This window comes from Oryx dammah, unplaced genomic scaffold (assembly GCF_014754425.2).
Source record: "Oryx dammah isolate SB20612 unplaced genomic scaffold, SCBI_Odam_1.1 HiC_scaffold_15, whole genome shotgun sequence".
NCBI lineage: Eukaryota > Metazoa > Chordata > Mammalia > Artiodactyla > Bovidae > Oryx > Oryx dammah.
Genome location: NW_024070199.1, coordinates 5,472,074 through 5,491,582, shown reverse-complemented (window position 1 = coordinate 5,491,582; position 19,509 = coordinate 5,472,074). Strand labels below are relative to the sequence as shown.

The 19,509-nt window shown below is 37.5% G+C and overlaps 1 protein-coding gene across 2 annotated transcripts in view; it reads right to left on the bottom strand.

The window, feature by feature from the left end:
• The window catches only part of NOX4 (NADPH oxidase 4), a 180,071-nt gene that overhangs the window by 143,098 nt on the left and 17,464 nt on the right, over positions 1 to 19,509 (bottom strand). Inside the window, exons 3-4 of one of the 2 annotated variants that reach the window (XM_040256520.1) lie at positions 2,783 to 2,893; positions 859 to 943 (exon numbers count right to left, since the gene is read on the bottom strand). In XM_040256520.1, the coding sequence (XP_040112454.1) occupies positions 859 to 943; positions 2,783 to 2,893 (196 nt within the window). The remainder of the gene's footprint in view (positions 1 to 858; positions 944 to 2,782; positions 2,894 to 19,509) is intronic. The other variant, XM_040256521.1, reaches the window with a different exon arrangement.

The following is a 19,509-nucleotide window of genomic DNA, read 5'->3' as shown; positions in this document are numbered from 1 at the left end:
GCCAATCCATTTTACAGTTAACAACAAAATGAAGATCAGAGAGATTATGTCACACAGTAAGGCAGATGAGCAGCTGGGGCTAGACCTACACAATCCATTGACAGAGTCCATGTGCTTCCCAGGTGGCACTAGGGTGAAAAACCTGCCTACTAATGCAGAAGACAGGTTTGATCTTTGGATCTGGAAGATCCCCTGGAGAAGGAAATGGCAACCCACTCTTGTATTCTTGCCTGGAGAATCCCATGGATAGTGGGGCCTGGAGAGCTACAGTCTACTAGTTTCACAGAGTCAGACATGAGAAGTGACAGCATGCATGCACTTAATAAAAATGTTTATAACTTTCTGTTTCAAAACTGCTCAGGATAAACATTTATTTTAAAATGATTCTTAAAAATCAAAGATTCTCACTTTACATTTAAACTTGGAATTGAGCAGAATAAACTTCCACAATTTTGACATTTGCTCTTCTGCCCAAGTAGTAATATCAAAGAAACATTTAACAAATATAATTTTGAAGGAATCATATTCTATGAATGCACATTTCACATTTTAATTTTCAAGAATTTAAACTATCATGTCATTACTTTTAGAGGGTGGAAACTTTTAATCACCTTCTTCCAATCTTTCTAAATGAAGTTATTTCCTTTTTGAAAAACAATCATTACCACCTTAAGGACCAAACTTTGAATACATATATAAATATACTTGACCTACCCATTTTCTGTAATGCCACTAGATAAATTTCTTTACACACATGGAAGAGAAAATTAAGCTACATAATAAGAAAACCATAAACAATAAAAATGCCATCCATAAAATGTCCTAACATAATACTTAACATCTTTCGGTTTTCCTCACCTGAGAAAATACAGATAGTCACACCACAGGTTATGTGGAATGTTCTGCTTTTATCCAACAATCTTCTGGTTCTCCGGCTTGGAACCTAAATTTAAAAAATTAAATATAAAAAATTATAAATAAAAAATTTAATATGATAAAAGTGATACAGCAAATCAGTCATATGCACAAAGCTTTGGAAATACAAAGCTTTGGAAAGCTTTTGATAGCAGAGGTCTATCAATTAAAACCTGATGAGATGAAGTACGATGTCTAGTCAGTGGAACACTCAAATCGTTAGAGAGAATGTGAAGAGGCTTAGTACTGACATGGAAAGACAAGCAAGATATATTGTTAGGTAAAAATGTTACAACACATAAATGACACTATGATCCTATATTGTTTAAAATTAATGGCACTGTATATGTTAACATACTTGCAGGCATTTTTCTCAAACTGTGGTTGTGCTGACAGAGCAACATTAGGGGGACCCTTCACTGACAACTTTGCATATTTCTGCAGTGTTTTCATTTTACAATATGTGTGATTTCCTTTTGTGGTCAAAAACTAAGATGATTTTAAAATAAAACAATTTCATCTACAGGTTTAAATGCCTGCTTGATCTTGTACAAAAATAAAACATCAAGCATCTTTGAATACTATGTTTCACACTGGGGAACAATTCTCTAAGTCTTATTAAACGCTGAGAGACTTAGGTGGGCACTTTCCATTTCCTGCCATTTATATTTTCTCTTTCTTCATACCAAGCCAATGGCCAGCCACAGGGACCTAAACCTAGCATTTCACAATAGCTGGCACCTACAGAAAGAGTTATTTTCACAAATTACTGCATTAAGAGTAAAGAGTTTCTAAATATAATTTCATGAAAAGATTGAGAACTTTAACTGCAGTAAATCCACTTACATGAACTTCACAGAACATCAAAATGACCTCATGTTAACAACTCCTTTTGAAATATCAGTATCGATCCAGTAGTTCCTAACTATCTCAGTGAAGAAAGCAGTGAACACACATGTATATAAACATACACACACAGACAAGAGAAGGCAGAAAACAATTTCAGTTGGACTTTTAACTTTCAAACAGCTTTTCTCTTTTCTCAAATCCTTTCTTTCACACTTAAATATCATACACGACATCACATCATATCCAAGAACTCTATTTCAAGTCACTGACACAGCTCAAAACAGGAATGTGTTTTAAGAAACTGCCACCAACGCCAGCAGCCATCATGTGTATTAATGAAAGTCCGTGGGGCTCTTGGGCCTCCCTGGTGGTAAAGACAGTAAAGAATCCGCCTGCAGTGCAGGAGACCTGAGTTTGATCCCTGAGTTGGGAAGATCCCCTGGAGGAGGAAATGGCAACCCACACCAGTACTCTTGCCTGGAAAATCCCATGGACAGAGGAGCTTGGCTGACTACAGTCCATGGGGTCACAAGAGTCAGACAGGACTGAGCGACTAAGCACAGCATGGGGCTCTAGTGTGCTCACCTGCATTTAATTAAATGAAAGTACAAGACGTCAATGAGGAATAGTTTAGTGGAAAGAGTTCAGAACTGGGGCTGATCTCAGCTCTACCATTCACTAGTCCTAAGGTCTTGGTCAAGTTAATTAAACTCTCTATGCTTCAGGTTCTTTGTTTGCAATACCCCGAAATCATGCAAAGATTGACAAGTATATATGCGAATTCTATATATGTTAGCACAGTATCTGATACTCTTTCTATTATCCACTGTCCTAACTTACTGCTATGGAACAGTTTAGTGATCACCTTGACAGATGATGAGGTCTTTACTACATCAGGATCATCCTTGAAGAAATCACTCCAGCAGAAATTCAGACCATGAAAATTAAGTAGGACTAATGTGATACTTTTACATTTGACTGCTATGCTGGAATCAGTGACTAGAATTTTTTTTCTTACCTTCTGCGATCCTCGAAGGTAAGCCAGGAGCGTGCGGCACATGGGTAAGAGGATAAGGCTGCAGTTGAGGTTAAGAACAGATGCAGAGGCTCTGCTTAGACACAATCCTAGCTGAACAAATAAGGCAAGAGTCAAAACACAGTCAAGGACACAGGTAAACTAAAAACATGCTGCCAACCTCACCCTGCAGAACCATGGCAAACGCCAGCTCCTTCAAGGGTCTTGAATCACCCTCCACCCTCTCTCTTGCCCAAAGAGAGCCTGGTCTCTTTCTCTTCTGCGCTGCCATAAAACAGCCTCCTCTCATTTCTACTAGCGTTCTCATCACCTGATTACATCATTTCAGGGCAAGGTCAATTTCTTATTCCACTCCTCTATAATGTTCTGGGTGGTAAGAGCCCTAAAGTTTCAGAATATTCTGTGCATCCACACAGGTGCAGAGTTGAATCCTTTGTTCACTGATAAGTTAACAAGAATTTCAAACAAAGGCCTTTTCATTTGTGTACTCTCTAGAGCACTCTGACCTCCACATAGCTCCCTTCCACACTAGGATCTGCCTTTAAGCTATCCACCTAACTGACACTACCCATCTTTCAGGCTTCCTCTTAAGTACTCCTCCTCTAAAGTTCTTCCTTGATGCTTCCCTGATACCACACAAAAAAGATGTGGTACATATATACAGTGGAATACTACTCAGCCATAAAAATGGAATAATGCCATCTGTATCAACCTGGACTGAACGGACCTAGAGATGATCACAGATGATGAAGTGAGTCAGAAAGAGAAAGACAAATACCATATGACATCACTTATATGTGGAGTCTAAAATATGATACAAATGAACTTATCTATGAAACAGAAACAGACTTGCAGATAGAGCAAAGACTTACAGTTGCCAAGGCAGAGGGGAGTGTGGGAGGGACGGATTGGGAGTTTGGGGTTAGTGGATGCAAAGTACTATATACAGAATGGATAAACAACAAGGTCCTACTATATAGCACAGTGAACTATATTCGATATCCTGTGATAAACATTAATGGAAAGGAATATGAAAAAGAATACACATATATCTATAGCATATATGCATAACTGAATCACTTTGCTGTACAGAAAAAATTAACATAACATTGCAACTCAACTAACAAAATAAGCAAATACAATTTTTTTTTTTAAAAAAAAGGTCTTCCCTAACCCAGAACCAAGAGAGATCCCAGATCATCTGTGCTTCATACAAAGCTGATCATACTATACAACGTATTTTTCAAAGACGCACACCCCTCTGGTATGATCCAGTACTTTTTGGCAACTAATTTTAAATCAAATTCCTGCTAGACTGATATCCGCTGTTGTCTGATACTATCTACATTCTTAATACAAACAGTGTGTTACATGAAAACAAGAGATGGGGTCATATTTGTGCACTTGTCTTGGAATAAACACAAAACTACTTTGCGTTAAGGGTATCAACTAAGAAATAGGTATACATTGGGGTACACGTGTCTCTTTCGATTCTTGTTTCTTCAGTGTGTATGCCCAGCAGTGGGATTGCTGGGTCATATGGCAGTTCTATTTCCAGTTTTTTAAGGAATCTCCACACTGTTCTCCATAGTGGCAGTACTGGTTTGCATTTCCACCAACAGTGTAAGAGAGTTCCCTTTTCTCTGTACCCTCTCCAGCATTTATTGCTTGTAGACTTTTGGATAGCAGCCATTCTGACTGGCATGAAATAGTACTTCATTGTGGTTTTGATTTGCATTTCTCTGATAATGAGTGGTGTTGAGCATCTTTTCATGTGTTTCATTGAAACACATAAAATATCGTATGTGAAATGAATCGCCAGTCCAGGTTTGACGCATGATACAGGGTGCTCGGGGCTGGTGCACTGGGATGACCCAGAGGGAACGGATGGGGAAGGAGGTGGGAGGGGGGTTCAGGATGTGGAACACGTGTACACTCGTGGCGGATTCAAGTCAATGTATGACAAAACCAATACAATATTGTAAAGTAAAATAAATAAATTAATTAATTTTAAAAAAAGAACTAGGTGTAAGTCAACTGCTTTACTTATCTTAAAATTGCTTATGACCCTGAAATTCCCAACTTAACTCCTGGCAAAATAGCAACTCTGTTACATAGTGTTTATTGTCAGCACGTGAAATATTATTCCTGAAGGGGAGACAGGGTAAGAAGCCATGTCAGGAAAGCCATAATTTTCATTGAGTTATATGAAAAGTAATTAATCTTTCCAGTTAGGCTATTTTTCCACCATGAGTTTGAATACCTCAGGGATACAGTTCAATGAGTATACCAGTAAATGGACAAAGAGAAACAATCCTCTATGGACTATCTAAAAATAAAATTGTTAAATATAATTTTCTCATATCTGCAAGCAAAATGATCATTTCAGAGGGATAAGTTTTTGTTGTTTAGGCCTCCAGAGAAATAGAATAATTGTTATCTCTTTTTAATCTGGATGTGCATATAAGAAAATTTTAGCTTGAGGGATTTTAATGATAATTTTATCTGCAGTTCTAATGTACTAGGACAATAACTCGCTTAAATACATCAGCTAAAATCTATCATGTATGTTCAAGACTTAAGAAATACACATAAATTATTCAAATTTTCTTTGTGGTTCAGTGCTTTAAAGTAAATTCTTATATATTTTGTATTTTCTAACCATTTATTGAATATCTGGAAGTGTTTTATTGCTGTGTTTACATTAAATCACAGTAATTTAATTCAAAGTGGCTTTAAGTGTCTACTTAGGATAAGTGAAGCTTTTTTTAGCATTTCACTTCTTCCTTATGATGCTGCAAAATCTAACTGGAAATTTTACCAAGGACTCATTTCCTCATATATGTTTGTTCCTGAATATGGTTAGTTCTTTAAACCAAGATGAAAATTCCTTTTTATTAGGTTAGCAGAATACAAAATTCTCTCACTCAGAAGCAGTCAAGAGAGTAAGGAAACAGAGACAGATTTCAGTTAAGTGGCACAATCATAGGAAACCAACCATCTAAGCCATTTACTACATGGGTAATATTCTACAGCTAAGATCTGTTTTATTTAGTCATTATTAATTCATGATCTTCGTAAGAATCAGCTACTTCAAAGGTTCACTAAAAAGAAATGTCTCCCTGAGTTATGTGTCCAGTCCATTCAATATGGATGACGTGTTCTACCATTCCTGGAAAGCTTAACCTGCTACTCTAGTTCTCAAATTTCGTTCAGGTTAGTTATCACTAGATGGCAGCATAACTTTCATGGTTCAAATCTTACCTGTGAAGATCTCAAAGTGTGAAAGTGTTAGTCGCTCAGTTGTGTCTGACTCTTTGCAACCCCATTGACTATAGTCCGCCAGGCTCCTCTGTCCATGGAATGCTCCAGGCAAAAATACTGGAATAGGTAGCTATTCCCTTCTCCAGGGGAAATTCCTAACCCAGGGATCAAACCCCTCTGCATTACAGGCAAGTCTCAAATGTAACTGAAAATTCCATGTGTAAAATTCTAAAATTAGAAATATATTTTAGATGAGTATGTATAAATAATACATAGTTTGGTCCTTCCTATGGACTAAATGTTTGTGTCCCCCAAACATATACATTGAAACCCTCTCATGATGGTATTTGAAGGTGGAGCCTTTGGTAGGTAATTAGGTTTAGACAAGATCATGAGAGAAGAGCCCCGAGATGGGATGAGGTTAGTACGCTTATTAAGGGGAAGAGACCAGTGCTCCCTCTCTCCTCCTTGAGGATACAGCAAGAAGGAAGCCATCTGCAAACCAGGAAAAGGGCTCTCAACAGACCCCAAAGCAGCAGGCATCTTGTTCTTAGACTTCCCAGCCTTCAAAACCAAAAGAAATAAATGTTTAAGTCACCCAGTATTTTGTTGTAGCAGCCTGAACTAAGCCAGTCCTATAAGAAAATATACCATATGAAGCAAATTATAAAAGAACATTGGTGGGGCTTCCTTGGTGGCTCAGATGATAAAGAATCTGCCTGCAGTGCAGGAGACTGGATTTGATCCCTGAGTTAGGAAGATCCCCTGGAGAGGCAAATGGCTACCCATGCCAGTATTCTTGCTTGGAGAATTCCCTGGACAGAGAAGCCTAGTGAGCTACAGTCCATGGGGTCACAAAGAGCAGGACACAACTGAGTGACTAACGCACACACACATACATAAAAGAATGATACATGAAAAAATGCAGTATCTAAGTATAACAAGTACACGGTCATTTCCCTAAAATCTCAAGCACACATTCGTTTTTCTTTTTTTAATCTAAAATCTGTTACTTAATAACTATTCTTCTTGCTAGTTAACTGTCCTTATTTGTAAAGCTAAGAAAAATAAAATTTTCTTATCCACAGAATTAAAATAATATGATGTGATATAATAATCCTAGCTTTCACAACTTTTGTGAAAAGTAAAACTGGTCTAAAAAATGCAAGCACTATATAAAATTACCTTATTGATTAGGGTCAGTATATCACATCTTTTCTCTAAATAGTCTCTCCTGCACTTCCATAGTAGGTGTTACTTATTCCACTTATATTATTCACTCAACATACATTTATTATGATACACACGTATCACAAGGTACAGGGAGGTAAATAATTAACTAAAACAAAACATGCGGGATTCATGTCAATGTATGGCAAAACCAATACAGAATTGTAAAGTAAAAAAAAAAAAAAATTTTTAATAATAAAAAAAATAAAACAAAACATGCTTTCTCCCTTAGGATGTTATACTTTAGTAAGGAAAATAGATGATAATCAAACAGCTACACAATCAAATGTAAACTATAAACAATACACTGAGATCAAGGCAGTGAATGAGAACTACGGAATATGAGCATATATAGAACAGGGAATGTGATCTAAATAGGAAGATCAAGTAGGCTTTCTGGACTAAATTAAAAGTGAACTGAGATCTGAACGGTGAGCAGAAGTCACGTAAGAATGAGAACATTTATGCAAAAAAAAAAAAAAAAAAAAAACAACCCAGTGCGGAAAATGGGAGCACATTGTATACGTGAGAAATTAATAGTAGCCCAATATGGTTGGATTGGAAATGGAGAATGGTATAACATAAAACTGGAGAAGCAGGTAGGGCTAGACTTTGCCGAACTTTGTAGGTCATATTAAGAATGTGTGTGTTTATCCTAAAATCAGTGCAGAGCATTATGCCATGAGCAGGGAGGTGGTAAGAAGACATTAGAATCCGGTGATGATAACTCTGAATGAAGTGTGCATAACTAACTGGAAAAACATAATTAGGGCAACGGCAGTACTTTGTGCAGTTAATCATCACAAAAGTGAAATTTTGTTTGAGACAAGAAATACATTTTATGGTAATTATATATGAACCTTACATATAGAAAGGATTCAGTTTCAACTAAATAGTTTATTTATCAGTAAGTTTGTTTTGCTAAATAATTTCCTAAAACATATACATCTAAAATCAGAGAACTAAAATGGTCTAACCCACATGCCACCATCAACCCAGTGTCTAATCTCTCATGAGAGTCCTAACCAAAGGCAATCCACACCCTTCGTTGATTATGTCCAGAGAGAGCAAACCGTTCTACCATCAAAAACGTCTATTTTGTTTTCTTACACTTACATGAAATATGTGTCTTTATAACTTCTACCCACAAGGCCACTCTGGAGAAAAATATTCTAAAATAGACATTAAAAAACTGAAGCTAAAACTAGGATGGCTCTAGTGTTAAGACTCTCTGCTTCAAACGCAGAGGTGCAGGTTGACTCCTAATGGGCAACTAAGATCTTACACGCCACATGGCACGGCCAAAAAATGGAAAAGAAAAGTAGAATAAGTTTCTAGCTCACCCTCGTTTTCTTTGGGTTAAACACAATTCTTTAGGCCTCTAAAATTCTTGCTATAATTTTAAGACTCCCCCCACAAAGAAAGTAGTGAAAAACACTAGACCATTCAGGTATGGTCTAAATCAAATCTTTTCTGATTATAAAAGTGACAAACAGATTTAATGGGGAAGATCTGGTAGACAGAATTCCTGAAGAACTATGGATAGACGTTTGTAATATTGTAAAGGAGGCGATGACCAAAATGATCCCCAAGGAAAAGGAAATGCAGGAACGCACAGTTGTCTGAGGAAGCCTTAGGAATGAGTATCTGAGAAAAGAAGAGAAGGGAAAGGCAAAGGAGAAAGGGAAAGATATACCCAGCTTAATGCAGAGTTCCAGAGAATGGCAAGGAGAGATAAGACAGGCTTCTTAAGAGAACAATGCAAACAAATAGAGGAGAACAATAGATGGGAAAAACCACAGATCTCTTCAAGAAAATTGGAGATACCAAGGGAAAATTTAAGTAAACATGGACACAATAAAGGACAGAAGCAGCAAGGACTGAACCGAAGCAGCTGAGAGTAAGAAGAGATGGCAAGAATACACAGAAGAACTACACAAAAAAGGCATTAATGATCCAGAAAAACACGATGCTGTGGTTAGTCACCCAGGGCCAGACACCCTGAAGTGTGAAGTCAAGTGGACCTTAGGAAGCATTACTACGAACAAAGTTAAAGGAGGTGACAGAATTTTAACTGAGCTATTTCCAATCCTAAAAGATGATGCTGTGAAAGCATCATTCAATATGCCAGCAAATTTGGAAAACTCAGCAGTGGCCATAGGACTGGAAAAGTTTAGTTTTCATTCCAATGCCAAAGAAAGGGATGCCAAAGAATGTTCAAACTATAAGACAATTGTGCTCATTTCATGTGCTATGTAATGTTCAAGATAATGTTCAAAATCCTTCAAGCTAGGCTTCAGCAATATGTGAACTAAGAGCTTCCAGATGTACAAGCTGGATTTAGAAAAGGCAGAAGAACCAGAGATCAAATTGCCAAAATCTGTTGGATCATAGAGAAAGCACTGGAATTACCCCCAAAATTCTACTTTCTGCTACATTGATTATGCTAAAGCCTTTGACTGTGTGGATCACAACAAACTGTGGAAAATTCTTAAAGAGATGGGACTCTACCTTACCTGTCTCCTGAGAAACCTGTATGCAAGTTAAGAAGCAAGAGTTAAAATCAGACATGGAACAACGGACTGGTTCAACATTGAGAAAGGAGTACATTAAGCTGTATATTCTCACACTGCTTATTCAACTTATATGCAGAGTACATCATGCAAAATGCTGGACTGGATGAATCACAAGCTGGAATCAAGATTGCTGGGAGAAATATCAGTAACCTCAGATATGCAGATGACACAACCCTTATGGCAGAAAGCAAAAAGGAACTAAACTCTTGATAAAGGTGAAAGAGGAGAATGAAAAAGCTGGGTTAAAACTCAACATTCAAAAAAGTAAGACTATGGTATCTGGTCCCATCACTTCATGGCAAATAGATGGAAACAGTGGCAGGTTTTATTTTCTAGGGCTCCAAAGATCACTGTGGACAGTGACTGCTGCTGCTGCTGCTAAGTTGCTTCAGTCGTGTCCAACCGACTCTGTGCAACCCCATAGACGGCAGCCCACCAGGCTCCCCTGTCCCTGGGATTCTCCAAGCGAGAACACTGGAGTGGGTTGCCATTTCCTTCTCCAATGCATGAAAGTGAAAAGTGAAAGTGAAGTCGATCAGTCGTGTCCGACTCTTCACGACACTATGGACTGCAGCCCACCAGGCTCCTTCATCCATGGGATTTTCCAGACAAGAGTACTGGAGTGGGGCACCATTGCCTTCTCTGGGATGGTGACTGCAACTGCAAAATTAAAAGACGCTTGCTCCTTGGAAGAAAAGTTATGACCAACCTAGACAATGTATTACTAAAAAGCAGAAACATCACTTTGCCATCAAAAGTCCATCTAGTCAAAGGTATGGTTTTTCCAATAGTCATGTATGGATATGAGAATTGGACCATAAAGAAGGCTGAGCACTGAAGAATTGATGCTTTCAAACTGTGGTGTTGGAGAAGACTCTTGAAAATCCCCTGGAGAGCAAGGAAATCAAACCAGTCAGTTCTAAAGGAAATTGACCCTGAATATTCATTGGAAGGACTGATGCTGAAGCTGAAGCTCCAATACTTTGGCCACCTGATGCAAAGAGCTGACTGACTGGAAAGGACCCTGAAGCTGGGAAAGAGTGAAGGCAGGAGGAGAAAGGGATGACAGAGGATGAGATGGTTGGATGGCATCACCAACTCAATGGAGCAAATTTGCTCAAATTTGAGCAAACTCTGAAGACAGTCAGGGACAGGGATGCCTGGCATGCTGCAGTCCATGGGGTTGCAAAGAGTCAGACATCACTTTGTGACTGAGCAACAACGATCATCTCAGTGAGCTTTTCCAATTTACCAAAATTCGGTAGTTAAGATTATGCTCTCTCTCACTAAGGGCAAGTTCTGCTGATTCCAAGACTGTTATATTGTGGGGAACTATGTTGCATAATGACTCGTCTTGTGTTTACAATTTTCTCACATGAATTGCTATCAAGAAACAACCCCTCTATTCTGCAATGAAAGAAAAAAAAATGGGGACAGAAAACAGAAGTGTGAGAGAGCAGGTACATAAATATAAGAATTTATTAGTGTTAGCCCATTATATTATATTAGATGTGAATGCTCTATTTTTACTTTTTCCTTCCAATTTTGCCTTAGCTGAAAATTTTACATTCACGTTTTCCTCATCTTCAACCAAGTTTTTGACAGAGCTATTAAACTGTAACAAAATTCTGCTGAAATAGTTGACTCTAGAGAGGGCTTGCAAACTACCTTTTATGGTAAATTAACAGAATGAACATTTTTCTCTCAGCTGGGAATTTTCTCAGCAATTTTAGGGAAATATAAAATGACATGGTGTTCAAAGGGATCTGAAAAGCCCAGAGCAGTATTACTAGTAATCTTTAATAATTAGTCATTTTCCTAGTTAACTCTTGATGAGTCAACAATTAGTCATTTCAAAGAAAAAATAAAAATTAGCATGACTTCAGTTGAGTCGCTCAGTTGTGTCCGACTCTTTGCGACCCCATGAATCGCAGCACGCCAGGCCTCCCTGTCCATCACCATCTCCCAGAGTTCATTCAAACTCATGTCCATCGAGTTGGTGATGCCACCCAGCCATCTCATCTTCTGTTGTCCCCTTTTCCTCCCGCCCCCAATCCCTCCCAGCATCAAAGTCTTTTCCAATGAGTCAACTCTTCACACGAGGTGGCCAAAGTACTGGAGTTCAGCTTTAGTATCATTCCTTCCAAAGGAATCCCAGGGTTGATCTCCTTCAGAATGGACTGGTTGGATCTCCTTGCAGTCCCAGGGACTCTCAAGAGTCTTCTCCAACACCACAGTTCAAAAGCATCAATTCTTCGGCACTCAGCTTTCTTCACAGTCCAACTCTCATATCCATACATGACCACTGGAAAAACCATAGCCTTGACTAGACGGACCTTTGTTGGCAAAGTAATCTCTCTGCTTTTGAACATGCTCTCTAGGTTGGTCATTACTTTCCTTCCAAGGAGTAAGTGTCTTTTAATTTCATGGCTGCAATCACCATCTGCAGTGATTTTGGAGCCCCAAAAAATAAAGTCTGACACTGTTTCCACTGTTTCCTCAATTAGCATAGAGGTTTACAAAAGATTTTTTTATATTCTGATCTGGTATTTTATGTTTGTCAAAAATTATGTAAATTTGTACACGTTAACTTCAATTTTATTAACTCTTTTTTTCCAAGGAAATATTTTTAATCAAATCAAATAAAGCTTACACAACACCTAATTCTTAATTATTTGTATAATCATAGATCTTAGCTCTTTCATGAGGCCTTACATGTCATATAGGTCAACCTTTTGCCTCTGTCTGCATTGCTAGTTAGTTCATAAAGACACAGTTCTGGAACCCAGGCCTCCCTTCATGCTCTCTGTTACTTCCTTAAGAAAAGAACATGCTGCTCATCAGAACAGAGATGTGAATTCAAATGCTCTTTCCAAACCAGAAAACGTCCTTATTCTTTCAGTTGTTTAGCCTTTTTTTCAACCACTGGATTTTCCTGTCATTTTATATAAATCTTTATCTAATATTTCTCTAATCACACATTAAAACTACTTGATGGATTATTTAAAAACAAATGTTATCTCTGTTGTATTTTCTGAAATTCTGATTCTTTAGATCTGTAGGAGTTCCTGCAGTAGGTACAATCAAGTTTGGTGGTCATTGTTTTAGAATCATTTTGGAGACAGACGTTTCAAACACTTTTACTATTACGTTGATGAAAACACAATTTCCGTTTTTGCACTGTTGAAATTTGCCAATTGATAGTGGAATACGTTCTTAAATAAATGTGGCTATGTTATAATCATTTTAATGCACATTTCTTATTTCATGCTTACTTATTACTTGCTGTTTATTTTCTATTTAGACTATGGAAATGATGTTAGACAAAAAGCAAATGCAACCGATTTTCTTAATTGAGTTCAAAATGCGTCTAAAGCAAAGAGACAACTCTCATCATCAACCACGCATTTGTCCCAAGAACTGCTAATGAATTTATAGTGCAGCGGTGGTTCAAGAAGTTTTGCAATGGAGACAAGAGCCTAGAAGATAAGGAGCATAGTAGTTGCCCATCAGAAGTTGACAACAACCAACTGAGAGCAATCACTGAAGCTGATCCTCTTACAACTCATAAGAAGTTGCTAAAGAACTCAATCTCGACCATTCTATGGTCATTCAGCATTTGAATGAAATTGGAAAGTTGAAAAAGCTCAATAAGTGGGTGCCTCATGAGCTGGCCGGAAATTAAAAAAAAAATAAATCGTCATTTTGAAATGTCATCTTCTTTTATTCTATGCAAAAACAATGAGCCATTTCTGGATCGGATTGTGACGTATAACAAAAAGTGGATTTTATATAACAACTAGCAATGACCAGTTCAGTGGCTGGTCCGAGAAGAAGCTCCAAAACACTTCCCAAAGCCAAACCTGCACCAAAAAAGGTCACAGTCACTGTTCGGTGATTCACTGCCCGTCTGATCCACTTAAGCTTCCTGAATACAGTGAAATCATGCTCAGCAAATCAATGAGATGCACCAAAAATTGCAATGCCTGCAGCTGGTATTGGTCAATAGAAAGGGCCCAATACTTCATGACAATGCCCAATAGCACTTCTCATAATCAGTGCTTCAAAAATTGAATGAATCGGGGTACAAGGTTTTGCCTCATCCACCGTAATCACCTGACCTTTCGCCAACAGACTACCACTTCTTCAAGCATCTCGACAACTGTTTTCAGGGAAAACGCTTCCACAGCCAGCAAGAGGCAGAAAATGTTTTCCAAGAGTTCCTGAAGCATGGATTTTTGTGCTACAGGAATAAACAAACTTATTTCTCATTGGCAAAAATGTGTTGATTGTGATGATTCCAATTTTGAATAAAGATGTGTTTGAACCTTGTCATAATGATTTAAAATTCAAGGTCTAAAACTGTAATTACTTTTGCATCAAACTAATAGTGGTATGGCCTTAGGTAATATTCTTACCCTTTCTGTCTCATGTTCCTCATCTATAAAATGAAAAATGAAATAACCTCCCCAAAAGGTGATTATATATATATATATATTGCACATATATTAATTATATATTAATATATATTAATTGTGTGTATATATATTAAGTACAGTATCTGGCACATAAGAAGTTAACAGAAGCTATTATTATGGTCCCATCTCTGGCCATCTACAAACTAGGTCTAGTTACAGAATTTAAATGCTCTTAGGGCAGAGTTTCTTAAAAATCACTCTTTCCAAGACTGTCTTCATCCTCAGCTCTGTTTATAGTTGGAGCTATAGGAGATGAGCTTTATTCCACTCAAGTGTATCTAAAGAAATAAAGAGCGTTCCAGGTAACTAGTAGGTATGCAATTAATAGATGGTGGATCATGAATGAGTGAGCCTCTGAGATGATCCTTTAATGCCCTCATTTGGGAAATAAAGAAAAAAGAATCAAAACCAAAAGTGATTACCCAAGAGATCTATCTAGTTCACAGCTAGGATCAGAACCCAGGACCAGGTCTTTCCATCAAACCATGTTTCCCGGGATACCAATTCTGTCTCCACTTCCCCAACACCCACCGCTCTAGGCACTGGGATCTTCTGTATCGAACTGAGAAACACCCAATGTGAAGAAAATGCTAAGGCCCGCTGTAGCTCTCTGATGGACTGTCATCAAGTCCAACCTTCTTGTTGATCCAACTTATACTAGAAGCCTGTAAATAAGCCAAATTGCTGAAACCGTAAGGGCACTCAGTTATAATGTGCTTTTGCATTATATAACTCAGTTCAGCTCCTGGATGCATTATCCTGACCAGCGATTGCACACTTTATTGCATATCTCAGTTCCCTATCTGCAGCTTAGCTCTTGCCTTTCTTCTATTGTGATGGCATTACACCTCTTCTAACTACCTCTATGCTATCAGATGAACTCCTTATTATTCCTCAAGTCTCAGCCCAAGGCTCATTTTCTCACGGAGACCTTCCTAAGGCCAACATCGCCAACAGTATCCTTATTTACATCTCCAAAGTTTTCTCCTTTTCCAATATTCTGAAAAATTTGAGGCATCTTTCTCAAAGTTTCCCTTTTGCCTTTCGCTATACCTATTTTGAAATACTTGACCCAATACATTGTAATGGTTTATCTATTTATCACATGCTTATCTTCCCCCACAAAGCTAGAAAGTGGCAGTATAGTAAGTGGAAAAGCCCAAACTGACCTTTATTCTTAGGAACCTCAAAAATGCATGGTCAATACTAAAGAAAATTATTTCAAAAAAATATTCCTTGGGGAAAATGTTCCTTTGGCAGTGAAAGCCAAAGAAAGGAGTCGTGAGACAAATACATGAGCAAGAAGAGACAACCTCATAAAGTACTCCACATGATTTCCAAGGCAATGGGAGGCATTTTTTATTGCCTTTATAGTAAATAAAAGGGCTCATGGCAGAAAATCAGAACAATTTATTTTTGCTGTATCTATAAATGAAAACTGTGGCTCTAATTTAAATGTCTAGTTTATACCAATAATATATTATGATAAGGATATTAATTTAGAATATGATGAACATTCCATGTGAGCAAGATTGCACTTATGGACAAAAATATATTTCAAGGAAGAGCTACTTCAAACGTGGATTACCGATCTTCATAAGGTTTCACATGGAAACAGTAATGAATAACGTGTCATGAGCAACCAGAAAGTAGTTAATAATGATTGGAGTAATTATTTCTCAATAAATCCCAATAAAAGCTACCAATTCAGGGCTCTTGGGGTATATCCAAAAGCTCATGAATGCCCCTTCATGACATAATAAAAAAACTTTAATTCATTCCAAATGATCCTAGCTGGTTTCTGTCAACTTACTGCCTGGAGACTTTCAACTATGATGTAATTTTTGACTCAGGTTGACCTTTCTTCTATCTATAAACTGCCTTTTTTTAAAACACTATCTCTAAAAGAAGTTTGAAAGAAGGATGCTTGGAGAAAATGTTTTCCCATATAATTTAAGGGACCACCAAAAGTATAATGTTGATTCTGATACTTTATCCAGAAATTTTATGTTTAACTTAAATCTTTCCTTTTAAATGTCATCATACTTTATTCTAGAGCTTCCCAGGTGACTCAGAGAGTGATCAGGAATCTGCATTCCAATGCTGGAGAGGTGGGTTGGATCCTTGGGTCAGGAGGATCCCTCTGGAGAAGGAAATGGCAACCCACTCCAGTATTCTTGCCTGGGAAATGCCATGGACAGGGACGCCTGGCCAATTATAGTCCATGAGGTCGCAAAGAGTGGGACACAACTTAGTGACTAAAGCAACAACATATTTCATTCTGCACTTTCTAGAAATGAACTTCCTTCCATTTTCAGTGAGAACGTGTAGAAACGTGTAGATTTCCATAGAAATCTACTATGAATCAGAAAGAAATTTAGCTACTACAGACAGAAGAAAGCAAGACTGACATATGATAGTTCTGTACTGATTTTCTCTACTGTCTTTCCTGTACCAAAGCCTGGACAGCAGAGGAGATTCATTTCTAGACTTTGTGTCTGTCTGGAAAAACTTAATTCAATGTAAATGGTAGTCAGAACTGCACACGAACACATTCATGGGTTTTTAAAGGCAATGCTGTCTAGTGAACAGTCACCAATTAAAAGGTATGAAATTTTTACCACACCTAACACCTGTGACCTCTGCCAAGGTCGTTAGTCTCTAAAACTGAGCACTGAAGAATTTAATAGAACAGCTATAAAAATGCCCTCCACTTTGCTTCATGGAACTGTTCTAAAAGGTAAACACATATCAAGAGAAAATTATTTTACCTCTTTAGCTGACAAACATTATTAAAATGGAATTTTAAAAATTCATCTATGACATTACTGTGGATACTCACACCTGTCTCTTTGCCTCCACTCCTTTCTAAGACCCAACAACAAGGGCCTCAAGAGTTACAGACCATTTGATTGTATGTCATTATTACATTTTCCTCCCTGACACAAATGATCCATGCACAGGGGAAAGCACTGAGAAATGAAATGTATTTTGCAGAGACTGGTTGGCTAAAAAGCTGAGGAAGACTTGTTGCTCCATTATCACAGATTCAGACCACCTGATCACAATTGCTGACTATATAGTTACCTCTAAGCTACTCTTCTGGAGAAGGCAATGGCACCCCACTCCAGTACTCCTGCCTGGATAATCCCATGGAGGGAGGAGCCTGGTGGGCTGCAGTCCATGGGGTCTCTAAGAGTCGGACACGACTGAGCGACTTCACTTTCACGTTTCACTTTCCTGCATTGGAGAAGGAAATGGCAACCCACTCCAGTATTCTTGCCTGGAGAATCTCAGGGAGGGGGGAGCCTGGCGGGCTGCCATCTATGGGGTCGCACAGAGTCGGACACGACTGAAGCGACTTAGCAGCAGCAGCTGCAAGCTACTCTTCCTTCTTGTATTGTTCTTCCACATCTTTACACCATTTTCAATTTATCAAAATTCCTCCTAAAATTTATAAGCCAAAACAGATATACCAATAACCTGAGCATATGGAGTAACTTTTGGAAGAAAACAATACTCACATCAATGGTACCTACTCACTTGGTTAGAATTTTAATCAGACTATGCATAACAATCGGAGAAGGCGATGGCACCCCACTCCAGTACTCTTGTGTATTCTACACAATGATGTTTTTCACAGCATATTCTAGGTAAGTGAAGTAACAGAAGCCAATTAAATGTCCAAAAATATGAGAATGTGTAAGTTAGGTGGTTTAATTGGATGTCCAAAAATATAAAAATGTTTAAGTGAGGTGTGTTTTTATTCCTTCAGTAAAATATTAAAAATAAATAATGCATATATAACAGTTTTTGATTACAAGGATAAATCTGATATGATATTTGATGTTATATTTTAAAAGAAAGTACAAAACTGTTTATTTGAAATGATCACATTGTTATTTAAAAATTTTTAAATTTAAAAAACACGTTAAAATGTTAACCATGCATATGTATGATGCTGAGATATAAATTACTTTTTTGCATTTTCCCTTATAATCTATAATAAATATGAAAAAATGTTTAATTCATATGGAAGTCAAAAGAAAATTATTTTCTAAAGAGAATAAAGGGGGAATGTCTTAAAAGTATAATTTGAGGAGGAGGAATATTACCTTTAAATGAAAATAAGGGGGGATTTTCATTTTTATTTTTGTGCATTTTCTATTGTTTTCCTTAATTTTATACATTAGCTTCATACTGAAAAACATATGATAAACTTGTAAAAATTATCCTGCAGATATTTTCATGGCTTAAAGAGGAAGCTTTCAGAAGGACATTAACTTGCTGACCTCTTTTATTCTAACCTTCAGATAAATGGAAAGATGTTCATTTAAAGCACAGGATCAACAGGACAAGACAGGACAGGATAGGAACAGGGAAGAAGGTAAATCATAATGAATGACACACAGCTACCAAGGAAAAAAAGGGCTCCGGGTATTGTAAAGAAGAACTACTGAGGGCATGGGAGGGCTAAGAGATGAAATTACTGATTCCTTAACACTTAAGTGGCCCAAACATTAAAGATTATTCAAGCTGCATATTATTCAAGTGCCATATTATATTTCTTATAGTGTGATTAGTTTATGTGCTGTTAAGACACTTAGTTAACAGTTTCTGAAAAAAAAAAAAGTATTTCAACATGTATTAAAATACTAGTAAATAAAACCCTGATATGCTGCCATGTACAAACCAAAACAACAAAAAACAAACCTCCACTTACACTCCATGCTCCTAAACTTTCTAACCTTGGTTAGTCTTTTGGGTTGGGTGGTGTTGTTGTTTAGTCACTTAACCATATCTGACTCTTTGCAACCCCATGGACCATAGTCACCAGCCACCATAGCCTCCTCTGTCCATGGAATTTCCTAGGCAAGAATACTGGAATGGGTTGCCATTTCCTTCTCCTTTAGGCATGTACAAGTTCTCTGTTAATACTTTACAGCTCAGAAAGTTAGTGAATTGCTGTAACACATCTTTGTTTCACCTGTCTTTTCTGTAATTCATTTCATGGTATTCACCTACCGTTTCAATGTTCTCTCCTGGGTTTGTTCAGTTTCCTAGTATTTCAAAATCCGATGTTCTTTTGTTGTTGCTGCTTTTACTGTAACTGTTAATATGGCTATCTTTTGTTTAGATGGTTAACAGTATGGGTAGAAGC